We start from the raw sequence: 20,444 nt of genomic DNA, 5'->3' as shown, positions 1-20,444 counted from the left end.
TTACCAAATAAGGTTGATTAGGCAATTAAACATCTCATCTCCTTGGTTAAAATGGCTGGGACCACATTAGGCTGTTTACCTCCTTAATGGTCTAAATTCTAGGTGTCTGCAGTTGTTTTTTTTACCTCTTTCTTTGAAGTGTCTTTCAAATGTGTCCCTTTTCTTCTCTGTCACAGTAACACTGTTTTCCTTCTTTCCTTGTGCTTCCTATACTCCCTGCCCAGTCTTTGTCCGCACTGCGTTCTTGCTCTCCCTCTGCGTCTGCACTGGGCAATGCCTTCCCAGCTTTCAGACCTCAACGGAAGCATCATTTGCACAGAGAAGCTTTTCCTGACCACCCTCCCTTCCCCCATCCCTCTTGCTCCACCCCACCCCCACCTTTCAGAGGGCGGTCATAGCTGTCAGAGCACCGCATGCCTCTTCTCAGGGCACCCATCCCAATGTCAGTTTTAGGTCTCTTCATGTCATTCTCAGTTCATGCCTGTTTCCTCGCCAGACTGCAGGCTTTGTGAGGGCAGGAAGCACATCTGTTTCTTCTCAGCACTGTATGCTCCTTGTCTAGTCCAGGACCTGGCAATAGTAGATTCTATATGTATTTGAGGGATAGTTAGATATATGGGACATGTGGCTGGATGAATGGACAGATAGCCACTGTAATCCAAACGAACAGCGGCACCTCCCGGTTTGTTCCCAGACTGCTCTTGTATCCTCCTTGCTCATTCTCAGTTCCATCAGTGTTCTTTCTGAAGGACTACACCCACTGGCTATGACTAATAGCACATCTAAAAAGGTCATATCTGAATTCTTATTTCCCAGCGCCTTTCCTTATCTGGTTTTATTCAGTCTGTCCAACTTCCTTTCTCAGAACTCCCTGAAGTGTCACCTCAGTGCCTGTTAGTTGTCAACACGTTGTCTGTGTTTTCACCATGCTTCTATCTCTGGCTTCTGTTCAAAAGGAAGTTTTCAACTCGGAGGATCTTCCTGTTATCTTTGTTTATCTTGAATTCTTCCCCTCCTACCCAGAGACTCAGCTTCTCTGCTCGGGGCCTCTCAGATGCTTAGAGAAGCCTACAGTCACTTCCTGTTTTTGAGGCTCCCATTTTATCATTTTCTAAATAATAAGAAATGCCAAAGCAGGAGTATAAAAACAAGGAAGCATTCTATGTGCCAGATATTCTCCACTGGCCTCTCCAGATGTAGTTTCCACTCTTCAGCTAACTTCTGGCTCCAGAAGACGGACTCTCATGGGCACCATCAACAGACTGTCATGCTCTGGGGCCACCAGTTGCATAGTCAGTGGGAAGAGCTGAGAAGAGACTGGGAAGAAAGGGGAAGAGGTCAGGGCTATTATTTCCTTAGCTCCTTCTCTGTTGGACAGCAGGTAGACAGGGAAAGGATTTCTCTCCCTATTCTGTAGCTCCTGTCATCTTCTTTGGCTAAAGCGGTTTCTTGTTTTGATAATTTCCTCGTACATTTTTTTTTTATCTTCACCTGAGGACAGGACATTTTTTCATTGCTTTTAAAGAGAAGGGGAGAGAGAGAGAGAAAGACAGAGAGAGACAGACAAACAGACAGACATCGATGTGAGAGAGAGACATCGACTTGGCTGCCTCCTCATACATGCCCCTACCAGGGACTGAACCTGCAAGCTGGCTATGTGCCCTGACCAAGAATCAAACTCTCCAACCAGCTGAGCTACACCGACCAGGGCTCGCCTCATACATCTTTGAGTGGCAACAGATGCTTCTTTATAAATCCCTGGAGTGTTTCAACATCCTACACATGCTTCCCGTAACCTAGCCACAGCTTTGTCCTTGGTTATTTGGTTAAACCCCTCCTCAATTGCCCCTTTTATTTGTGCCTTGTTTTCTAAAGGAACTTCGACTGATATATTTTAAATATTAAATATATCAAATTTAATACTTTCATTATTATAAGTGGTACAATATAACATACAGTGCCATTCACACAAAAAAATACAGGATTTTTAAACTCTATTAAAGCTGTGCATTACAAATGGTGGGTTCCGAACACCAGATGAAAGTTGCAAGTTTGTCTTATCTTTTTTTGGTCCTGTCTGTGTCTCTCACTCTCTGTTACCTTGTTAGGAGGAAAGTTCCTCTGAGTGTTAGGCCCAGAAAAACAGCCCTCCTCCCCTGCGCCCTAACGCCTCTCTCTGTGACCCAGTCAGCCCTTCTGATCTCTCCCTTCTCTGAACTCCCCATCACTCCTCTGTTCCTTAACACAAAGCTTAACACCTCTCTATTTCCTAATGAGAGCCTTTGTCTCCTCCCTGAGATGCTAAAGCTTCTGAAGGAAGAGAATTTTTCATATCTATTTTTATGTCCCAGAAGCAAACTATGTGGAGAATCAATATGTATTTGTTGTTTGGTTTCTTGGTTACTACGTTAATTGGTTGGTAGGTTAGTTTCAAAGATTCTTGGAGACAAACTGCATCTTTTTAATGTTTTTAACACTTTAAAGATTTTATTTCTTTAGTTTTAGAGAGAGGGGAAGGCAAGGAGAAAGAGAAGGAGAGAAACATGATGTGCAAGAGAAACATCAGTCGGTTGCCTCCTGCATGCCCCTGTCTGGGGACCTAGCCTGCAGCCCAGGCATGTGCCCTAAAAGGGAGTTGACCCAGCGATCTTTCGCTTTGTGGGATGACACCCAACCCACTGAGCTGCACCTGTCAGGGCTATATTTTAAACACTTGGATTGAAAACTTTTACCATACAAAAATTGGAAAGCTTGTATGAGGAAACCCCACACACTCATCAAGGATTATCAATTCATGGTTAACTCTTGATTATAGATATCTATTTACTTCCTTCATCCTCCACACATATACACACTGAATTATTTTAGGGCACCTACTAGACATCGTTTCATTTAATTTCACATTGTAATGTTTCAGTATATATTTTTAAAAGATAAATACTTTTTTTTACACATAATCACAATCACCATTATTACCATTATATTATCAAATATGTAGTCAGTGTCAAATTTCTCTGGTTGTTAGTTATATTTTTTAAATGTTGGTTTGTCTGCATTGGCATCCAAATGTAGTCCACATGGTAAATCTTACTGATAAGTCTGTTTTAAGAACATCGAGGTTCTGTTTGTCTCTCTTTTTCCCTTGTGATTTATTTGTGAAGACAACAGGGTATTTGTCCTAAAGAGTTTTTTACATTCTAGATTTTGTGGATTGCATCTGGAGTATCATTTAGCATGTCCCTCTGTCCCTTTTATTTCCTATATTGGTATATCTAAAAGCTTGATTAAATTTAGGTTAGAGTTTTTGGCAAGAATATGTTATAGGTGATATTATGTGGTACAAACAAGAAGCATATAATGTCTGTCTTCTGATTTTGAACACTTACTAAATCAGGAATTGTGAGATTAATTACTCCATTATAAAGTTTTTTAACAGCTTTTCACCTATTGGCTTCTTGTCTAGATTCATTACAAGTTGCTTTTGGTGTATATTCTAATTGTCATTCCTTCTGAATTTTGTCAGTGGAAAAACTTCTATAAAAAGAAACTTTCCCCCCCAGAAACTATTTTATCACTCTTAAATTTACTTTATATTATTTATACAGTTTATGTTTTATAACTGCTGGATATAAAAGGTCCAGTTTTCTTATAATGCCTACTAAGGGCCACTGACTATAGAAACCTAATTATATAATGACAGTTTAGGATTATTTAGTTTTATTCTATTTATCATGCTGTGTGTGTGTGTGTGTGTGTGTGTGCAAGTTTGAGAAAAATAAGAAAATGAAACTGAATTTAAAACATTGAATTTACTTTTTCATTAAGTATTAGGAATTTTCTGATCTGGCTTAAAGAAGGATACCATGCACTGAAGTGCAGTATTTATGTTTATATTGCAAAATGAACTGATGACAAGTAAAAAAAGTCTGGAAGATGGACACTTGCAGTTTCTGCAACTTTTTGGTTCATTATAATAATAGCTCCATTAACTACTGGTACTGTGGGAGTTTAGATACAGAGAGGACAACCTTTGTAGAGTCGTTCCTCTCCTTCAATTATGAATAATATCTTTCAATGGAAGTTGGAAAATTACGGTGGGGTAAATTTGGTTTGATAGCCTTAAAATATAAATAAAATTCTTAAAGGAAAAAATGACTCACTGCTCTGGAGTTATTTTGATAGGAATAGGCCCTTTATGAAAGGTTATTAGTCATGCAGCATAACAGAATTCAACAAATTAGTTCAACCAACATTTCTGCATACACAGTTCTTCTGCCAGGTGATCGGAGAGTTCAAACAAGAATAAATCAAGGCTTCAGTCCTTAAAACACAGTCCAGTAGCAGGAGACAGACTAACAAACAAGGATCTTTGGTGTAATGCCTTCTGTTGAAACAGAAACCTTTATGACCTGCAAAGGAAAAGCAAAAAATGGTCCAAAAAATATTTTTATATTTGATTTTATAGTTTCTCTTATAAGTTCAAGGCAAAGGATGCAAATCTGTTAAAATACTTCCTTTATGAGTTGCAAATCTGAGGAAAATAATAGGTCATGGAATCACTGAGGGAGATGAAGAGAAGCAGAATGACTTTGCCCTTGATCAGTTAAATATATGACTTCATCATTAAACATCAGTCCTCCATGCCTGTTGTGCCTCTTCTTCGTCTCTTCTTTTAAAGAAGAAGTGTTATTTTTTCAGAAGCTGCAATTGTCTTCATTAAACCTAGAATTGAATTGGCTTTCCACCTCTTATTTCCCTCAAGGTGGTCAGTCTTGTTGAACAGATTGATAAATACAGTCGGTTTCCAGCCAGGTGTGCTGAAGGAGAGGAACATAGGTATGACTAGTTACTGCTGACAGCAAGGTTCAAAAACTGACTGCTTCTCATCACGTTTCCTTGAATATGGGAAACAGTACAGTTTCCCTTCACGTAACTTCCCCTGTAACCAGGAAGTCAGGGAGGATCACACCGCTGTTACCACCTGCTGAGCCTACATAATTAAGAATAGACCATTATTAGTGTGCTCCTCTTTTGTTTCCTCTTAAATGTAATTTGTGAAAGCTTTAAGACAGAAATATTCCCTCACCAAAATATCTTTTTTTCTTCATCGTTTGCTAGTACACAGTGGTAATTCCCAGAGAAGAGCCCTTGCCAGGAAAGTAGCTCCCATATCAGCTACTTGGCATCGAGAATCTTGTCATCATCAGCCCCAATGTCATTATTGTTTAAAAATGCAAATGGGATTCTGGGATGAATCAACTGAAGGATAAAATTCATATGAAAAGTGATGCTGTATAAAATCCTGTTTAGGAAGCATCTGTAATACAGGTGGCAGTTCAGCCTCTCTTAAACTTAGTTTATTGCCATCAAAGGAAGAAGATGGTACATGCAAAATTCAGCAAATATTTATAGAGCTCCCAGTATGTGCCAGATACTATTCTCAATGCTTAGGATGCTAGCAGACATTCAAATAATGAGATTATATTCTAGGTTAGGATCAACATCCAAAACATTCTTGGGAATGGAGCTTAGCCTAATGGGAAAGACAAGAGTGGAGCATTTTGGAGAACGCTCTTTTTAGAGTCATTTAAGAATGGTTTAACATAAAATCTTCACTGTAGTTATTTCTTCCAGAGTGTAATAAATATAAATATAAGTGAACATATTTTTAAAATGTATATGGTAAGAGAAAGACTTATCAGGGAAAAGAAAAGTAGGGTAGACCCCATATAAAAGTAACTGCTTAAGGAATTCTATCTGTTATTAAATATCTTAAATTCTGGTTTCAGAGAGGTAAATTTTTTTAGGACTGAGTTTTTTTTGCTCCTGAAAATCATCTGTGCTTTGGTGTAGTTTTGCTTTGCTTTTCCTTTTACACTAGGTTGAATGTAGACCACTGAGTCCCTGTAAACTTAATATGCGTGTATGAAAATTACTTTGGGCCCTGATCAGTGTGCCTCAGTTGCTTGGAGCGTTTTGCTGTAAACTGAAAGACTGCGGGTTCTTTCCCTGGTCAGGGCACATGCCTGGGTTACAGGCCAGTCCCCAATAGCAATTGGATTCTGTTTTCTATCTGGATCAATTCAAAGAAAACTTTAAAAAATATTTTTTCAATTGCTCTCTTCCTCTCAGTGTGACTCAAATTCTTGTCAAAGAGGGCTGAACACTTTCTGTACTTTTCTCTTGTTGGTCTGGCAGAACCACGGTCATTTCCTGAGCTTTCCACCAGTTATTTGCAGAACTTAAGTTATTTAAACCCAAAGTGAGTGCTGTGTGAAAATGTAGGGCTTAATGGATCCTTCATGATTTTTCTGGATTGGATTTAAAATGTGCGTGATCTGGGTTAGTAGAGAGGTGACTACCTACTTTTCAAAAAGGCGCAAAGTAACAATTGCCATTGCGAGATGGTTCCACTGCTCTGGTTATTTAACAAGAGAAACGTTACCCGAGACTATACTATACACAATATAATATTTCTATGGCTTATGGCCTATATACAGAGAACCACCAATTGAAAACAGCCACAGAAATAAGCAAAAAGACCATATCTAAGTGAAACTGGGTCATATTGTCTATCTGTACACCTATTTGTGTCACCACATCGAATAGTCTCTGTAAGAAAGGTAGTCTGCAGGGATTCTTAAGCCCAAACAATAAAAAGGGCAGGGAGGATATTATCCAGTCTTGCGTTCAGCACTAGAATCGGAATGGTACCTCTGGTTTCCCAAAACAAAAATTACTGGTTTCATGTGAACAGTTTTCATATGTAATAATACACAGATGGTTTTGTTTGTCCCATATTGATTTAAACAAGCAGTTGATGTCACTAACTACTTATTCCACAGAAACCACTGTATCTCTGTCTTACAGATGACTAAATCAAACTAAAGGGCACTCTTTTCTTAAATAATGTCAACAAGGTTTTCCTGTTACTGCCTGCATGAGAACTCAGTTTAAAATGGGTAATAATAGAATATAATAGCAGCTCTTTACTAATAGGCACATTTTTATTCATTTCTAGTACACTATCTTTTTTAGTCAGAAAAATGTGCTTTTTCTGGATAGTTCCCAACAGCAGCAGTAAAGAGGCATCAGCAATATCATGTCCCTCTTGATTCAAATTTGGCTGATGTGCAATCGCGGGTTGCACCAGGCAACGTGGCTATGTAGATTCACATTATATGCCTCCCTTTTTGTGCATCTGAGCATTATGTTAGCAGTTTGAATCTGCAGTATTTTATACACAGTCCCCTGGCACCAAGCTCAGATACAGTGTTCTTCCCAGAGAGAGAAAAAGAGGGTTCATGATGATGATATATGGAAAATTGTGAAAGGCTGTACTGGTAGTTTGGGTTGAATTATAGAAGCTTCCTTTCTAGGACAGTGTGTTTGAATGAAGGAACTGCTATAATGCAGAGTAAGGTGATGTTTTTGTGTCTTCAGAATGTGTTAGAGAGAAACATTGATCTGAGTTATGTATATGTTTTCAAAAAGCTTTACTTTGCAGAATCAAAATAGTGACAGAACTAGATAGCTGTGGCTGTAGTCTAGCTTTTTTGCAGTTTGTCAACAAGCTTTCATGATACATTTTCAGGTGCTATTGGAAATTTAGGGGACCTGAACTAAAACTTCCCGTTAAATTTTGCATGTCTTTGATTTCTTTATTTCTCCCATTAATCAAGTAAACAACTAAAACTGGGTCTAAGGACTGACATTTTCTTTTCAAATATTAAAGGGCTTTAAAAAATAGCCTTTTAATATCAACCTTTCCATAGAAGAAAGAGAAGGACTTTAGTGAACTGGGTTCAAATTCCATTTCATCACTTATTACTGTTCATCAGTTTCCAGATTTTTTTTAAAATCACAAACATATTTTTTGTTATTTGCCTTCTTGAATTTGAGATTTTCTGTCTTTAAAAGAGTGTCTGTAATTCCTAGTTGGTGGCATTATCATGGGAAATCACTATGTTGAAAATCTAGAATGAAGTAGGAGGCACAATCAGTATTCTCCCTTTTACAAGGTATCATATGCTAAGTACTGATCATAGTTTGAATCTTTTGATTTTTCTTTTTTTGTATTGTTGAATGACAGATGTTGCGGTGTCATATTAATTGGGGCATTGTTAAATAGTGTTCCTGGTGTTCATCTTGCAAAGGAGAAAAACACAGTGGGTTACTTACACATATTAGTGATGTAATTATTTTATTACTTTCAGAAATGTATCATTCTACTTGCCATCTTACTATTATTGTCTCAGGAGGCTTTTTTAAAAAAGTGTTTCTCAATCCCAGGGTTGGTTGGTGGTAGTTAACTATGTGTTTACACATTATTATAGTCTTAAAATCTTAAACCAATTACTGCTTACAGCATAGAATTTAAATTATTTATTCATGGTGATGTGCTATAGAAATTAATCTGTTTGATGAGCTTATAATACTTTGGCAAAGGCTATTGTCCTGTCCATTCTCTAACAAGTGACACATCTTATTTTTAAAAAGTTGTTTATTTACTTATGAAGAAACTTAAATTGTATTTAAAATATAGGATTTGGTCTCATAGGAAAACAGGCATGAAGGTGAAAAGACTCCAGAATCACAATTTAGCTACAATATCAACTGTAATTGAAAAATTAAAAAAAAATTAAGTTAATGGCAAGAAAGATATATAATTATCTCTAATAGTCTCGGAGGCATACAATTGAAGACTTTTATTTCTAACTCTGACACTACCTACCTTGGTGGCTTTAGGTAGATCAAAAACCTTTATGTGAATTAGTTCCCATTTCTGTAAAAACAAACAAACAAACAAAAAAAAAACGCAGTGCCTGTTAGACCTATTCACAGAATAATTGGGAGAAGAAAATGAACAAAAGGGCGCTTCCTCACACTCAGCCAGCCTGAGGGAGACAGAACTCAGCCCCTCATCATCTTTGAGATGGACTCTCCAGTTGTACCATGTAAATGGCCCTTTGGGGTGTATCTTCTTTGCGTGGATCTTGAGTTCTCAACTTAATTCTAGAAATCAAACTCCAGTACCAGAATACTCCAGAACAAAATCGCTGAACCCTTTTACAGCTACCGAGAAAAGAATAAGTTGCCTTCTAGCTATTCTCTGTTCTATTCACCTGTGGTCTTCAGAGCTTTCAGTTGAAGGCTGATTATTGATTTGACCCCCACTGTATTTTTTAATGTACTTACTTTTTAAAAAATAGTTTTACCTTTTGTTGTAACAGAATTATTCGTTATCTTGAAAAGTGAGTCAAAAGTAAAATCCTAAATCAGTATGATGGTGCATGGTATACCATTGAAACAATGTCTAATAGAGACTTTGCTCTCCCAAAATAATTTTGCAGGATACTGCTTATCCTGCAGGTGATCTCTTTTATCCTTCTTTTTCTTCTCCTGCTCCTTTTTCAAACTTGCTTTAACATAACAGGAAAGAAACCATTGAAATCTAAACCCATTCTCATTAATAGGGAAGTTATAAATCAATAAATACAAACTCTTAGAAGCATAATATTCCCAAGTTATTCTGTCATTTTAAATTGTTCAGCTGATGAAAAGAGCAAGAATTACAATATGGATCAGATCAAATTTCAGTATAAATAATAGTTTATTTTGTACACATAACCATTTTTGTACTTAGTTGTGTTTCCTTTTATCAAAGGAACCAGCTTGCTCTGTTTCATATTTCCATTTATGCCTATAACTTATTTAGTTCCAAAACAACTTGAGGTGGCTTATAATAAAATCCAAGATAAAATAAAAGCAAAAACCATTAGTCCAAATTTAAAAGAACTTCTGTTTGGTTTGCCTTTAAGTCATTAATTGTTCACATTGCTTTGAATCATCTGTAATGCCTTAGGCAGACTGCTGATGTTCAGATCTCAGCTCCTGCACTTGTTAGTGTCAAAGATAAACTAGGTGGACACTAGTTAAAGTGGTAAGGACAGATTTCTTCAATAATAACTATCAATAGGGAAGGGGATCCAATGTGAACTGAGCTCAACTTGCTAAAACAAAAGACAGGAGACCTTTTAAAGGCTGGGAATGGTAAGGGAAAGACACTGAGTGGTGTTGGAGGGGTTGGTCCATGTGCCTAGGCCCTCTGGGTTTGTTGAGGTGGCACTTAATCATAGGAAAAACAAACTTCTCAATCTTTATGACAGGAATCAGTGATGTAAGTTAGAGCAAGGCATTTAGTGGCTGAGAGTCCGAGCAGAATTACTTCCCTGAATGTGAGAAGACAGTTCTGCATGGTAGAAGCTTTAGGTCTCAAAGAGACAGAAAAAAGATTAGTTGCAAGCTTTCTTAAGAAACTGTTCTAAGAAGAGGTTCAGAAGCCTATCTGCCCATTGTCAGGTTTTGGTTAGAACAGCCAAGTTATTTAACCTTGGTTTGCCTCAGTTTCCTCATCTCTAAAATGGGGGTAATAATATTACCTATATCCTAGTAATGTGTTTTGAGGAGTAGAAGAGTTAATACATGTGCAGTGCTAGGAACAGTGCTGGCACATAGTAAGCTCTGAATATTATTCTTAGTATCTTTAAAATGGAGTTCATAACAGTATCTACTATATTGGATTGCGTTATTTATTAAATGATATAATACAAATAAAACATTGAGAATCATGCCTGGCATATTATAAGCATTCAATAACTGTTGCAAAGAAATAGTAATAATAGCAGCAGCAGTTATAGTAGCCACTAAATATCTTCCAGTATGGATTTACTCATAGCTAAGGATGATCAAATAAAAACAATCTTGAGCTTACTATTTTTTGTTAGAACAGAGTAGGAATATTTTGTAAATGGATAACTCAGAGGTTGGAAAAATATTTGTGAGCAATTTTGTTCATGATTGTGAGATCTTTGAGCATTACTTTGCCAACTTATTTCTTGGGTTTTGGATACACAGTTCAGGTCTCCAGCATTTCTGTGGCTTAACCTCCTTACTATGAAACCTTCAACATTTCCCAGTACATTTCCTTCTTAGCAAAATAGTAGGGAATCAAAATAACTATAAAGCCTTTTAAGAAATGAAACAGTGTGCTCAAGTGAGAAAAAAATGGTCATATACAGAAGTAGAAATGAAGACCGAATCATATTTCTCTAATTTTTCAAGTTAGACTTGTTTGATATGTATCTGAACCTCCTTGAATCCCATCACAGAAATACAATAAGAGATTACAAATTCTGCAGTTTTTTTGGTGCTAACCGGTAGGTTTAGAGAAACCCAAATGATCTCTGTTCATATTTGTGTAGTCTCTGGATTTAGCTCTGTGCAATAATGATTCATAAAGTATGAATTATTAAATGAGTTGTCTCTATTTGTATTGGGTGTATTATCAACCATAGCACATACTTCACTGAACATGGATTTCCATTAAGGAAGTGGAATGCATAGATGATCAGAAGCTCATTCTCTTTAATTGCAATTTTTATCACTAAAGCTCTTGATGTTCATATGTTTGATAGCAGAAAAGTTACCATTTAGATAAAAGTCGAATAACTGAAAAAGACAGAATAATTGAGCTAATGTTGATTTGTTCAATAAACTGCATAGAATTTTAAAATAAGAAAGAACAACCAAATATTATATTTTAAGACCAACTTTTACTCATTGTACTTCTGTAATTAACATTTTGGGTAACTGTAAAGTGATTCAGGAAATTAAACCCTTAATTATGTCAATATCAAATATGGTCAAAACAAACTTCTACTATTTTAAAATCAAATGCAATTAATTGTTTCACTCTTCCTATAAGCATCTAAAATGTTGCCTTTTAACTGGCATATTAGAATTATGAGGCATTAGGAATGGTTTTATAAATAAGATTTGAAAAGTCTTAGAATAACTTTTAGAGCACTAAGTACTAGATTTAGCCCCTCCGTTACCCTGGCATCCAGCGTGCGGCAGGCAACTGTACCTGACTGGTCCAGTGAGTCTTTTTCAGTCACATAGCTCATTCTTTGACTAGTTATTATTTCTTTTTTACTAGCAGCAGTTTAATTTGAATTTTGTATCTTTCTTTTTTTAATAGTCGGATACATACTTCTGCATGGCAATGCGTTTGCCAACGGATGAAGAAGCCTTCGTGAGTAAGTAATAATTGGATGTGGGCATGGTTGGCAGCTGAAGGGAGGGCAAGCTATTTGAAATCAGCAAAAGGTTCTCTTTGATGGTTATGAGCATATTAATCTTTTACTGTCAGATTCTAAAATGCATCTATCATGCCTAATGCAAAAACAAACTAGAGAGAGCCACTGAGAGATAAGATTACAAACCGTATCTGGAGAGATTCATGAGTGATAGTAGTTAAGGAGTTGCATGCAGATGTCAATGGCTGCCAATACCATGTGGTCCCATTTGTATAGTATTGGCTTTCTGTCTGTGGCTGGATGCTTAATTCTACTCCACTCAACAGACTGTTTATTTACTTGCTGGGTCATGCTGTAAATCGAATGCACTTAAAATCAACTTTGGAGAATGTAATATTTTACCTGTCAGACAGTTAGATGGATAGGAAGGAAGGAAGGAAGGAGAGACTGAGAAGAGAAGGAGAGATGGTGGGAGGATGGAAGGAACATTGTCCTTGTTGTCTATATCACAGAGTAAGCGGACTCCTAAATGGCAGGCTCTTTCCTAACTGGATCTTTGAATCAGATCGGAAAGGTGACAGAGCACCATCTGTTTTCATCTAGGTTGTTTTAATTTAAACCTCCCTTAGGGTAGACTTTCAACTGTTTAGAGAAGAGGTGTGATTGGCAAATTATTCCTGGATTTGTTTTTTTTCTTCTGCTTCACTTTTCTGGCTTGAAATGTTGATTTTGGAGAGAAAGTGATAATAATGAGAGTTGTACTTTGGTCCCTTGACACTAATCTTCAAGTGGGCTGCCTGAAATAGCTCTGTGGGAACTCTACGGTGTAAATAGTAGCATTAGGGCCGTCTGAGGATGGATTTCCATGAGGTGCTCCCCACCGGAATATGCATTATAGACCTGTAATCTCAGAGCAATGCACATTTTTTTCCCACACTTTGGTGGTAATCACAACAGAAGATACACCTATAACAATACTCTAAACAAAATTGCCTCCATAGTTTAAATTTCGAAAGATGAAAGTCAGACCTTGGGAAATTAAGCATTGCCTGATTTTTGTTACTTTGTATAATAATTGAACATTACCAAGAAAAAAGGAAGGGCAGTGTTCCCAGATCCTAAACTATGAAGACAGAAAAAATAATTTAAGTTCCAAACTACAGTATTTTGATAAACACCAAATGTGATTTAAAATATAAATTTATCATTAAAATGTCAACATTAAAGATTTCCTCTGTTTCATATCCACATGTTTGGAAACTTAGGAGAAAATAATTATTGAAAAGATTTTACATGAAGTTTTTGGTTTTTTTGATTTTTTTTTTTTTACTAGTTTTGTGTTTTCTTTGTCCACGTTCAGAGAGAGCTGTTTTTTTTTTCCCTCCTGTTTCACAATTGCTTTAAATAGAAGGCCACTTTACACCTCTGTATTAATATGAAGGTCATGTTTCACAACAGTAATATAAGTCTCACATTAATAGGGTACTGGTTTGTTTCTGGAGGTTGGTAGTAGTAGTATGATTTCAGAGCTGGTAACTATAAGGACTATAAATAGATATCCTGGAATGTATTACTGTTCTCTATATAAATGTGTTTACTTTCTCATAATTTAAAATTGAAAAATATAAAGGAATATATTCAGTCAAGAAAAATATTCACAGGAGACACATGAAGGGCTATATGAGAACCAGTGAACTAAACATTTCTGCATTTTGTCAGGCAGCTCTTTCCTAAGACTCAACTCTCCCCATCTCTAAGGTCCTTAACAGATCTTATTAAGATTAATAACTAATTTCAGTATTTCTTCTCTTTATTGCTGGGAGGATTGATGAAAACTAAAGATTCTGTCACCTTTACAAAAAACAGTTGTTTCATTTTCAGTGTGAGTCCTTTAATGTGTTACCCCTAGGCATTTTGTGGTCACCGTTATTTGCATAATGCAGCAACCACAGAAATTTAAGTGTAGGCAAATTAGAACTGGAAAATTCCTCAAAAAGCTAAAAATGGAACTGCCTTTTGACCCAGCACTTCCACTGCGGGGACTATACCCTACAAATCCTGGAACACCAATTCAAAAGAATCTCTGCACCCCAATGGTCATAGCAGCGCAATATATAATAGCCAAGCGCTAGAAGCAACCTAAGTGCCCATGAATAAATGAGTGGATCAAAAAACTGTGGTACATTTACACAATGGAATACTACGCAGCAGAAAGAAAGAAAGAGCTACCACCCTTTGTGACAGCATGGATGGAACTGGAGAGCATTATGCTCAGTGAAATAAGCCAGGAGGTGAACTAGAAATACCGTATGATCTCACCTATAAATGGAACCTAATCAACAAAACAAACAAGCAAGAAAAATATAATCAGCAACATTGAAATAAAGAACAAACTGACAGTAATGAGAAGGGAGAAGGAAGAGGGGTAACAGAGAAAAGAAGGGGAAGGGTCAAGTCAAGGAACATGAATAAAGGACCCATGGACAAAGCCAAAGTGAGGAAGGACTGAGGGTGGGAGGTGACGGTGGGTGGGGCAGGGGAAAGTGGTGTCAGGAAAATGGAGACAAATGTATTTGAACAATAAAAAGAAAACATAAATGGTTTCTGATTTTTCACTCTTATTTAAAAAATGGCGTGTTGAACATCTCTTTGTATCCATCTTTGTATACATCTTTGATTATTTTGCACTCCAAAAGAATTGTAATAAGTGGAGACTAACATTTTTTGGAATAAAAGAAAAAAGAACTGGAAAACTGGAAACCAAAGAGAAGTACCAAAAATTATTTACATGAGGGATTAGGCAAGGGAATTTGGCATGTACCATCTCATTAATTCTGAGGAGAACCCTGAAGTTAGTCCCATTCTATAGGAGAGAAACAGGAACATGGGTGGTTTTGATTTAGTTGGATGCTAGGCCAATAGTTTGTATGGAACCCTTGTTCATATAATCAACCCACCACCATCCATTGTTTATGCAGGGCCTGCCAGACGCTAAGCTGCTGAAAGCTAAGCACGTTTAAGCCATTGTACTGAAGAGGAAACTAAGAGTCAGAGGGGTTAAGGAACATGCGCAAGCTTTTTACTAGCTATGTGATGCACTACTTGTATGCCATTTAAATCTTAACAGATTTGGGTGTGGGGATGGTGATACAGGGAAGAAAGGAAAGAAGTTATCAAGTGGATAGATAGAGCTGAAATAGAGCAATAGCACATCTCTGTCTTCCCACATCAAATACAATTATTCTTTCATTTCCTTATCTTCACTCTGTACTGGAAACACTGGTCAAGTTTGCCAAAAAGTAAGTAAACCTCAAAGCATCTTATGAAAGAAAATGCAATACACATTAAATTTTAAACATTTGCAGAAGGAAAAAAGCTTGGATGTTTAGGTTGTATGTTGGGAGGGTGATCGTAATAGCTTTTCCAGACTCCCAGAGTGAAAGTTTAGTAGGGGTAACCAAGGTTTTTTCAAAAACAGTCTTTTTGTGGGTTTTCCCAAATTCTAGGTTGCAGGGTGCCTTATCGTAAGATTATATATGGTTGGAAATGAAGATTCTAACCACCTATAACATTTTGTGTATTCTTTTCTTCAGACACTTTTATTATTTTATACCTTCTGCTTTTATTATCTATAAATGTTTGAATGCCAGCAGGATATATAGGGACTCAAAGTTGCTTGCTTAATACATGAGTAAACACTAAGAAAGTGTTTTGTTTGGCCATTTTCTAAGGCACAATATCAAATGGTGGACAGTTTACCTTTTTGCCTTAAATTATACTCTTGCTTGAATATAAGGAAATAAGTGTTTTTGAAGAAAAGTCACTCGTTCATAAATTGGGCAAATTTTTTAAATTCTGCTGTGTGCCAGTTGTTGGCCTAGGCAGTGGGGATGTGAGGTATGAGACAAATTCAAGGAAATTGCAGCTTCGCAGGATTCTAGAAGATAAAATTACACGTTATAGCATTTGAAAAAGACTTTCTCCTTTTGCTTTTCAGATTTCTGGAAAAAATCACAAAACGAAGAGTACAGTTCAGATTGCATTTTTTGGACTAAAACACAGTCTCTTAATGGTGTTAAAAGCCAAAGTTGCACTTGAATAAGTCATAAGCTGAGCTTTATACTTGTGTGACTAATTAGGTAGCTCATTTTAGACAAACATTCTTTTTAATTTTGAGAAAACATTGTCACAGTTCTCATGGAATTTGTACATGCATGTGCCTGTCATTTTTACATAATGCGGATATACAACATTTGATATTTGTCTGTATTGAATTATTAAATGCAAATTAAAGTAGGTGTTTAGGGAAATACGAGAATGAATATAAATATAATTTTTATATTTTGAACAAAGTCATAGCTCTCCCTAGAGCATTGGTTTTGTTTATTGTTTTAATAAGAAATCCCAGAATTGGAATGGGTGAAGGTAAGATAAGATCTGCATTTGACCACGAAACTGTGATGCTGTCTAAAAGGTGTTTTACAGACACTCAGAAGAATTGGCCCTGACAGCAGCCCACTCAGCCAAGAAATTTGACTGTCATCTTCATCCACTTGCTTTCGCTCACATGGATGACCAGTAAATAAATGTGTCTTTTCCTTAGTGAGTGATGGCAGGTCCCTATCTGTCAAAATGCATTCAACAAATGAGATAGAAGCCGTTGAATTTAGAAATAGATGAAATTAATCTAATGATTCATTGCATTTCATTTTCTTGGGATTCTCTCTTGAGCGTAGAACAGTTTCTGCTGCAGAATGGCACATGCTTGAATATTTACAAGTGTGACCTTTCTTAAGCAAAGCACATGTTACGGTGATGTGGGGACATTGCAAAACCTGCACGAACAACCTAATTTTGATCATGTTTATGGGTTACTACATAGTGTGACTATAAAGATCAAGGTCCGACACAGTTACAATGCTCATATTTCTACATGTTATGGCTTTGACAACAGTAAATAAAAGTGTGAGTGTGTGTGTGTGTGTGTGTCCATGTACATAAGTCCCCATTCCACCACTTTGTCACCTTTTTGCTTCCAATTAGTTGACTGTGCATCCTTTCCTTTCTCTCTCACTTAGGATTTTCTCCAATAAGAATAATGTAGTTTCTGTCTCCACATGACTGTTGGGTAACTTCCAGCAGGTACCCTAGGAATTTGTTCTAGTTTCTTAGAGAAAGCTACTTGGAGAGAGCTGAGATAGCACAAGTAAGATACACTATACTAGGGTCTCTGATGAGTGGACGAAGCCAAATTTGCTTGGTCATAATCATGTAGGAGAAGCCACTACATGAGTATTTCTTAAATGTCCTCTATCCTTTGGTCACCTAAATACCCATACTTCCATCGTGATCCCCAACGAACCTAAAGGTTTTCTCAGGTAATAAAAATGGAGGGGAAGGAGAGGAATCATTTTATTATATTTTATAAAGCTGAGATTTAGGAATGTCTTTAATTAGATATGTCTAGAAATTATCAAAATGAAACTGATGGATGTTACCTACACTTATGGTGGTGATGATTTCACAATATATACAAATATCAAATCATTATGTTGCACATCTGAAACAATTACAATGTTATTTGTCAATTTTATCTCAGTAAATAAATGAATACACACCACACGCGCGCGCGCACACACACACAAAATAACTGATATATGGACATAGTTGTTTTAATGCAGTGTTAAAATGTTGCTACCACTGCACCCCCAGAAAAATGGCCCATTCAGAAAGCCTGGGTTGGAAGCAGAATTGACGTGTAAATGTCCTGCAGAGGCAAGGGCTTTGTGGCATTTTGACAGTCATTCTGAAATAAGCATTTCTGCTAATGCAGTGGAAGTTGCTTCTCTAAAGATGAGTATGAATTTTTCTAGTTAGGGAATGTTTCATGAGAGAGCTAGGCAAGATTTTATCTGGATCTGGGAAGGGGGTCTGTTTGGATCTGCAGACAGGGGTGGAGGGAGAGCATTCCAGCAGTCAATGGTATGAGCAATGAAAGGAGCGCCTTGGGCCCAAGGGCGAGCCTCACTGCCTGCTAGCTGCGCGGCCGAGGACAAGTTGCTTGGCCTCTCTCTCCTCAGGCTCATCTGTGTGAGGGAAGAAGAACCAGACTCCTGTGGTCATTGTGAGAAGTAAGTGAGCCTGGCCTAGGGTAAGCCCTCGGTAAGTGTTAGTGGTTAGGGTTGTGAAGTGAGGTGGGCTGCCTGATGCAAATGCGGAACGGAGGTTGGAGGCTGCGGTGCTAGAAACGTGGTGGACTAGGAGGCTGGTGCAATGTTACGCATGACCTGAAAAGGCAAGAAGAAAGATACGGATTTGATTCTGGAGGAAATTAATAGAGGACTATTACAGGAGTGGCATTACAAAAACTGAGCTTAATGAAGCTTATGCTATTTCATCTTGCATAACCTGACTGATGAAGTGCATGTTTTTATTATTTAGTTGGTTCTGGCATATACAGAAAAGTTCAGTTTTAAAAGATGTATCATCTAGAAGTTTAATTCTTTTCTGTGTGCCAAATCTCCTTTATTCATCACTGTCAATACTAGTGAGAGTTAACGACAATTTCTCTATTAAATTTTCTGATTAAAATGCTCAAGCAGAAGGTCTTTAGTTTAGTGTGGAATTGCTCTGTGGCTGTGCGGGAAGCAGGCAGAAGATAATATAATATGCCATTGCTGTGGGTTTTTAACTTGCTGCCAAATGGACTGTGCTGCTCTGAGCTTTACATTTTTCTGAACCTTTAGCTCAACTGCAAGATGATGAACATTAAGGCTGATCATATCCTACATTTAAATTACAATTTAGAGCATTATCTTCAGTTCCTATGAACAGTGTTTGAAGTGTAATCTTTATTTGTTAAAACTAAAGAAATGCCTATGGGAGTGATACTAAAATTGGGGGGCCTGTCATTTTTTTTTAACTATGACAACTCTTACATTATTGTTTCTTGAACCTCACACCTCTCTATTCTCTCAATATCAAAACAATGCTAAAGGACCAACTAATTTTTACCTTCAGAAACTCTTTTTATATACTTAATGTTTTTAAACTTTGTTTTTACTGTTTGTCCTGTACATTGAAAAAAGCAAAGCAGTCCAAGTTAACGAAGGTGAATTGACTGAACTCTTAATATCCTCACATAATACAATATATTCAGCCACTAAAAGTGTTGATTATAGTCAGAATCACCTGTTACTCCTCTGTGAAACTTTTCATAGATACACTTGCCTGGAATGCCCTCTGGAGATTTAAATGAAATATTGATGAAGGGAGGGGCAGGACTGATCTGGCTTGACCCTGGACACCTGCGTTTTGAACAAACTCCATCGGTAATACTGATGCGCAGAATCAAGTGAAAATTACTGATGACAAAAATTGTTTCATAAATTGTTTCGTAACTACTGTTTATTGTGTATAATGTGATTCTACTTGCAGGAAAAAAGAAACAGAGTTAACAGTAGTTATCTCTAATGATATATCCAGACTGCATTTCTAAAATGCCTAAGTTTTGGAGATCCAAACTTGCATTGCATATAATTATCCATAGTATTCCTCTGTATCTTTAGCTAAAGAAGGTGTTCCTCCCATTGTCAGTGGTAACACAGAGTGGGTTATATGTACGTGGATATCTCCTAATCACGTGTTCTTCCACTTGGCTTCATGTGTTCCTCGAAGTCTGTCTACGTCCTGGGTCTGGCAGATGAATGTCAAAATTTGACATGCAGACCTGAATGTCCTTTTGGAAAGGAAAAATAGAAAGCCACATGCTAAATGAAGTTCTATGCTAGGTCACATTCTTAGTGTATTTTATGGCCCTGATTATAGCCTGATATTAGCCAAAGGAGGCCGTAAATCCCAAACAACCTCACACCTCGTGCAGTTAGAACAAATTTTGCCTGGAACGCCAGAAAATAGACCTACTTATCTCTTTGCTCATTATGTCACCCATACACATACGTTGAAGTCTTTCATTTCAGGTGGCATTCTCCTTTGAGAAATCCTTCATATTTCCTTTAATTAATGTGCATGAGTCACTATTTCTGGAGCTTTAGTCCTTCAGAAGAATTTGAGTCCTGGGGCTTATTCATGGTTTTTTGCCTACAAAATTTTTCCCAATCTTATCCATCGGGCAGTCTGAACTGTTACCACCCATTGAGGCTGAAGTACCATTTCCACTTAAGCAACTGGCTTCTTCTTATTGAGTTAGAAGAGGTGGTAGCAGCTGAAATCTTACCAGATGCAACATTCCCTTGCCTTCTCACAAGGATGTGTTTTTGCCTGTGCATCACCGTCCCAAGGCTGCCTCTGTTTATTCTGCCTGTCAGAATTGCACATTTAAAT

At 37.1% G+C, this 20,444-nt stretch overlaps 1 protein-coding gene across 13 annotated transcripts in view; it reads left to right on the top strand.

Moving 5' to 3' along the window:
* Positions 1–20,444, top strand: part of PAM (peptidylglycine alpha-amidating monooxygenase) — a 281,694-nt gene that overhangs the window by 149,015 nt on the left and 112,235 nt on the right. For all 13 annotated transcript variants that reach the window (XM_054590011.1, XM_054590022.1, XM_054590021.1 and 10 more), the window contains one exon: positions 12,044–12,101. In XM_054590011.1, the coding sequence (XP_054445986.1) occupies positions 12,044–12,101 (58 nt within the window). The remainder of the gene's footprint in view (positions 1–12,043; positions 12,102–20,444) is intronic.

This window comes from Pteronotus mesoamericanus, unplaced genomic scaffold, assembly GCF_021234165.1.
Source record: "Pteronotus mesoamericanus isolate MK-2021 breed Mesoamerican mustached bat unplaced genomic scaffold, CSHL_Meso_final scaffold_167, whole genome shotgun sequence".
Taxonomy (NCBI): domain Eukaryota; kingdom Metazoa; phylum Chordata; class Mammalia; order Chiroptera; family Mormoopidae; genus Pteronotus; species Pteronotus mesoamericanus.
The sequence above is the reverse complement of the archived record's forward strand: the minus strand, read 5'-3'. Positions and strand labels throughout refer to the sequence as shown.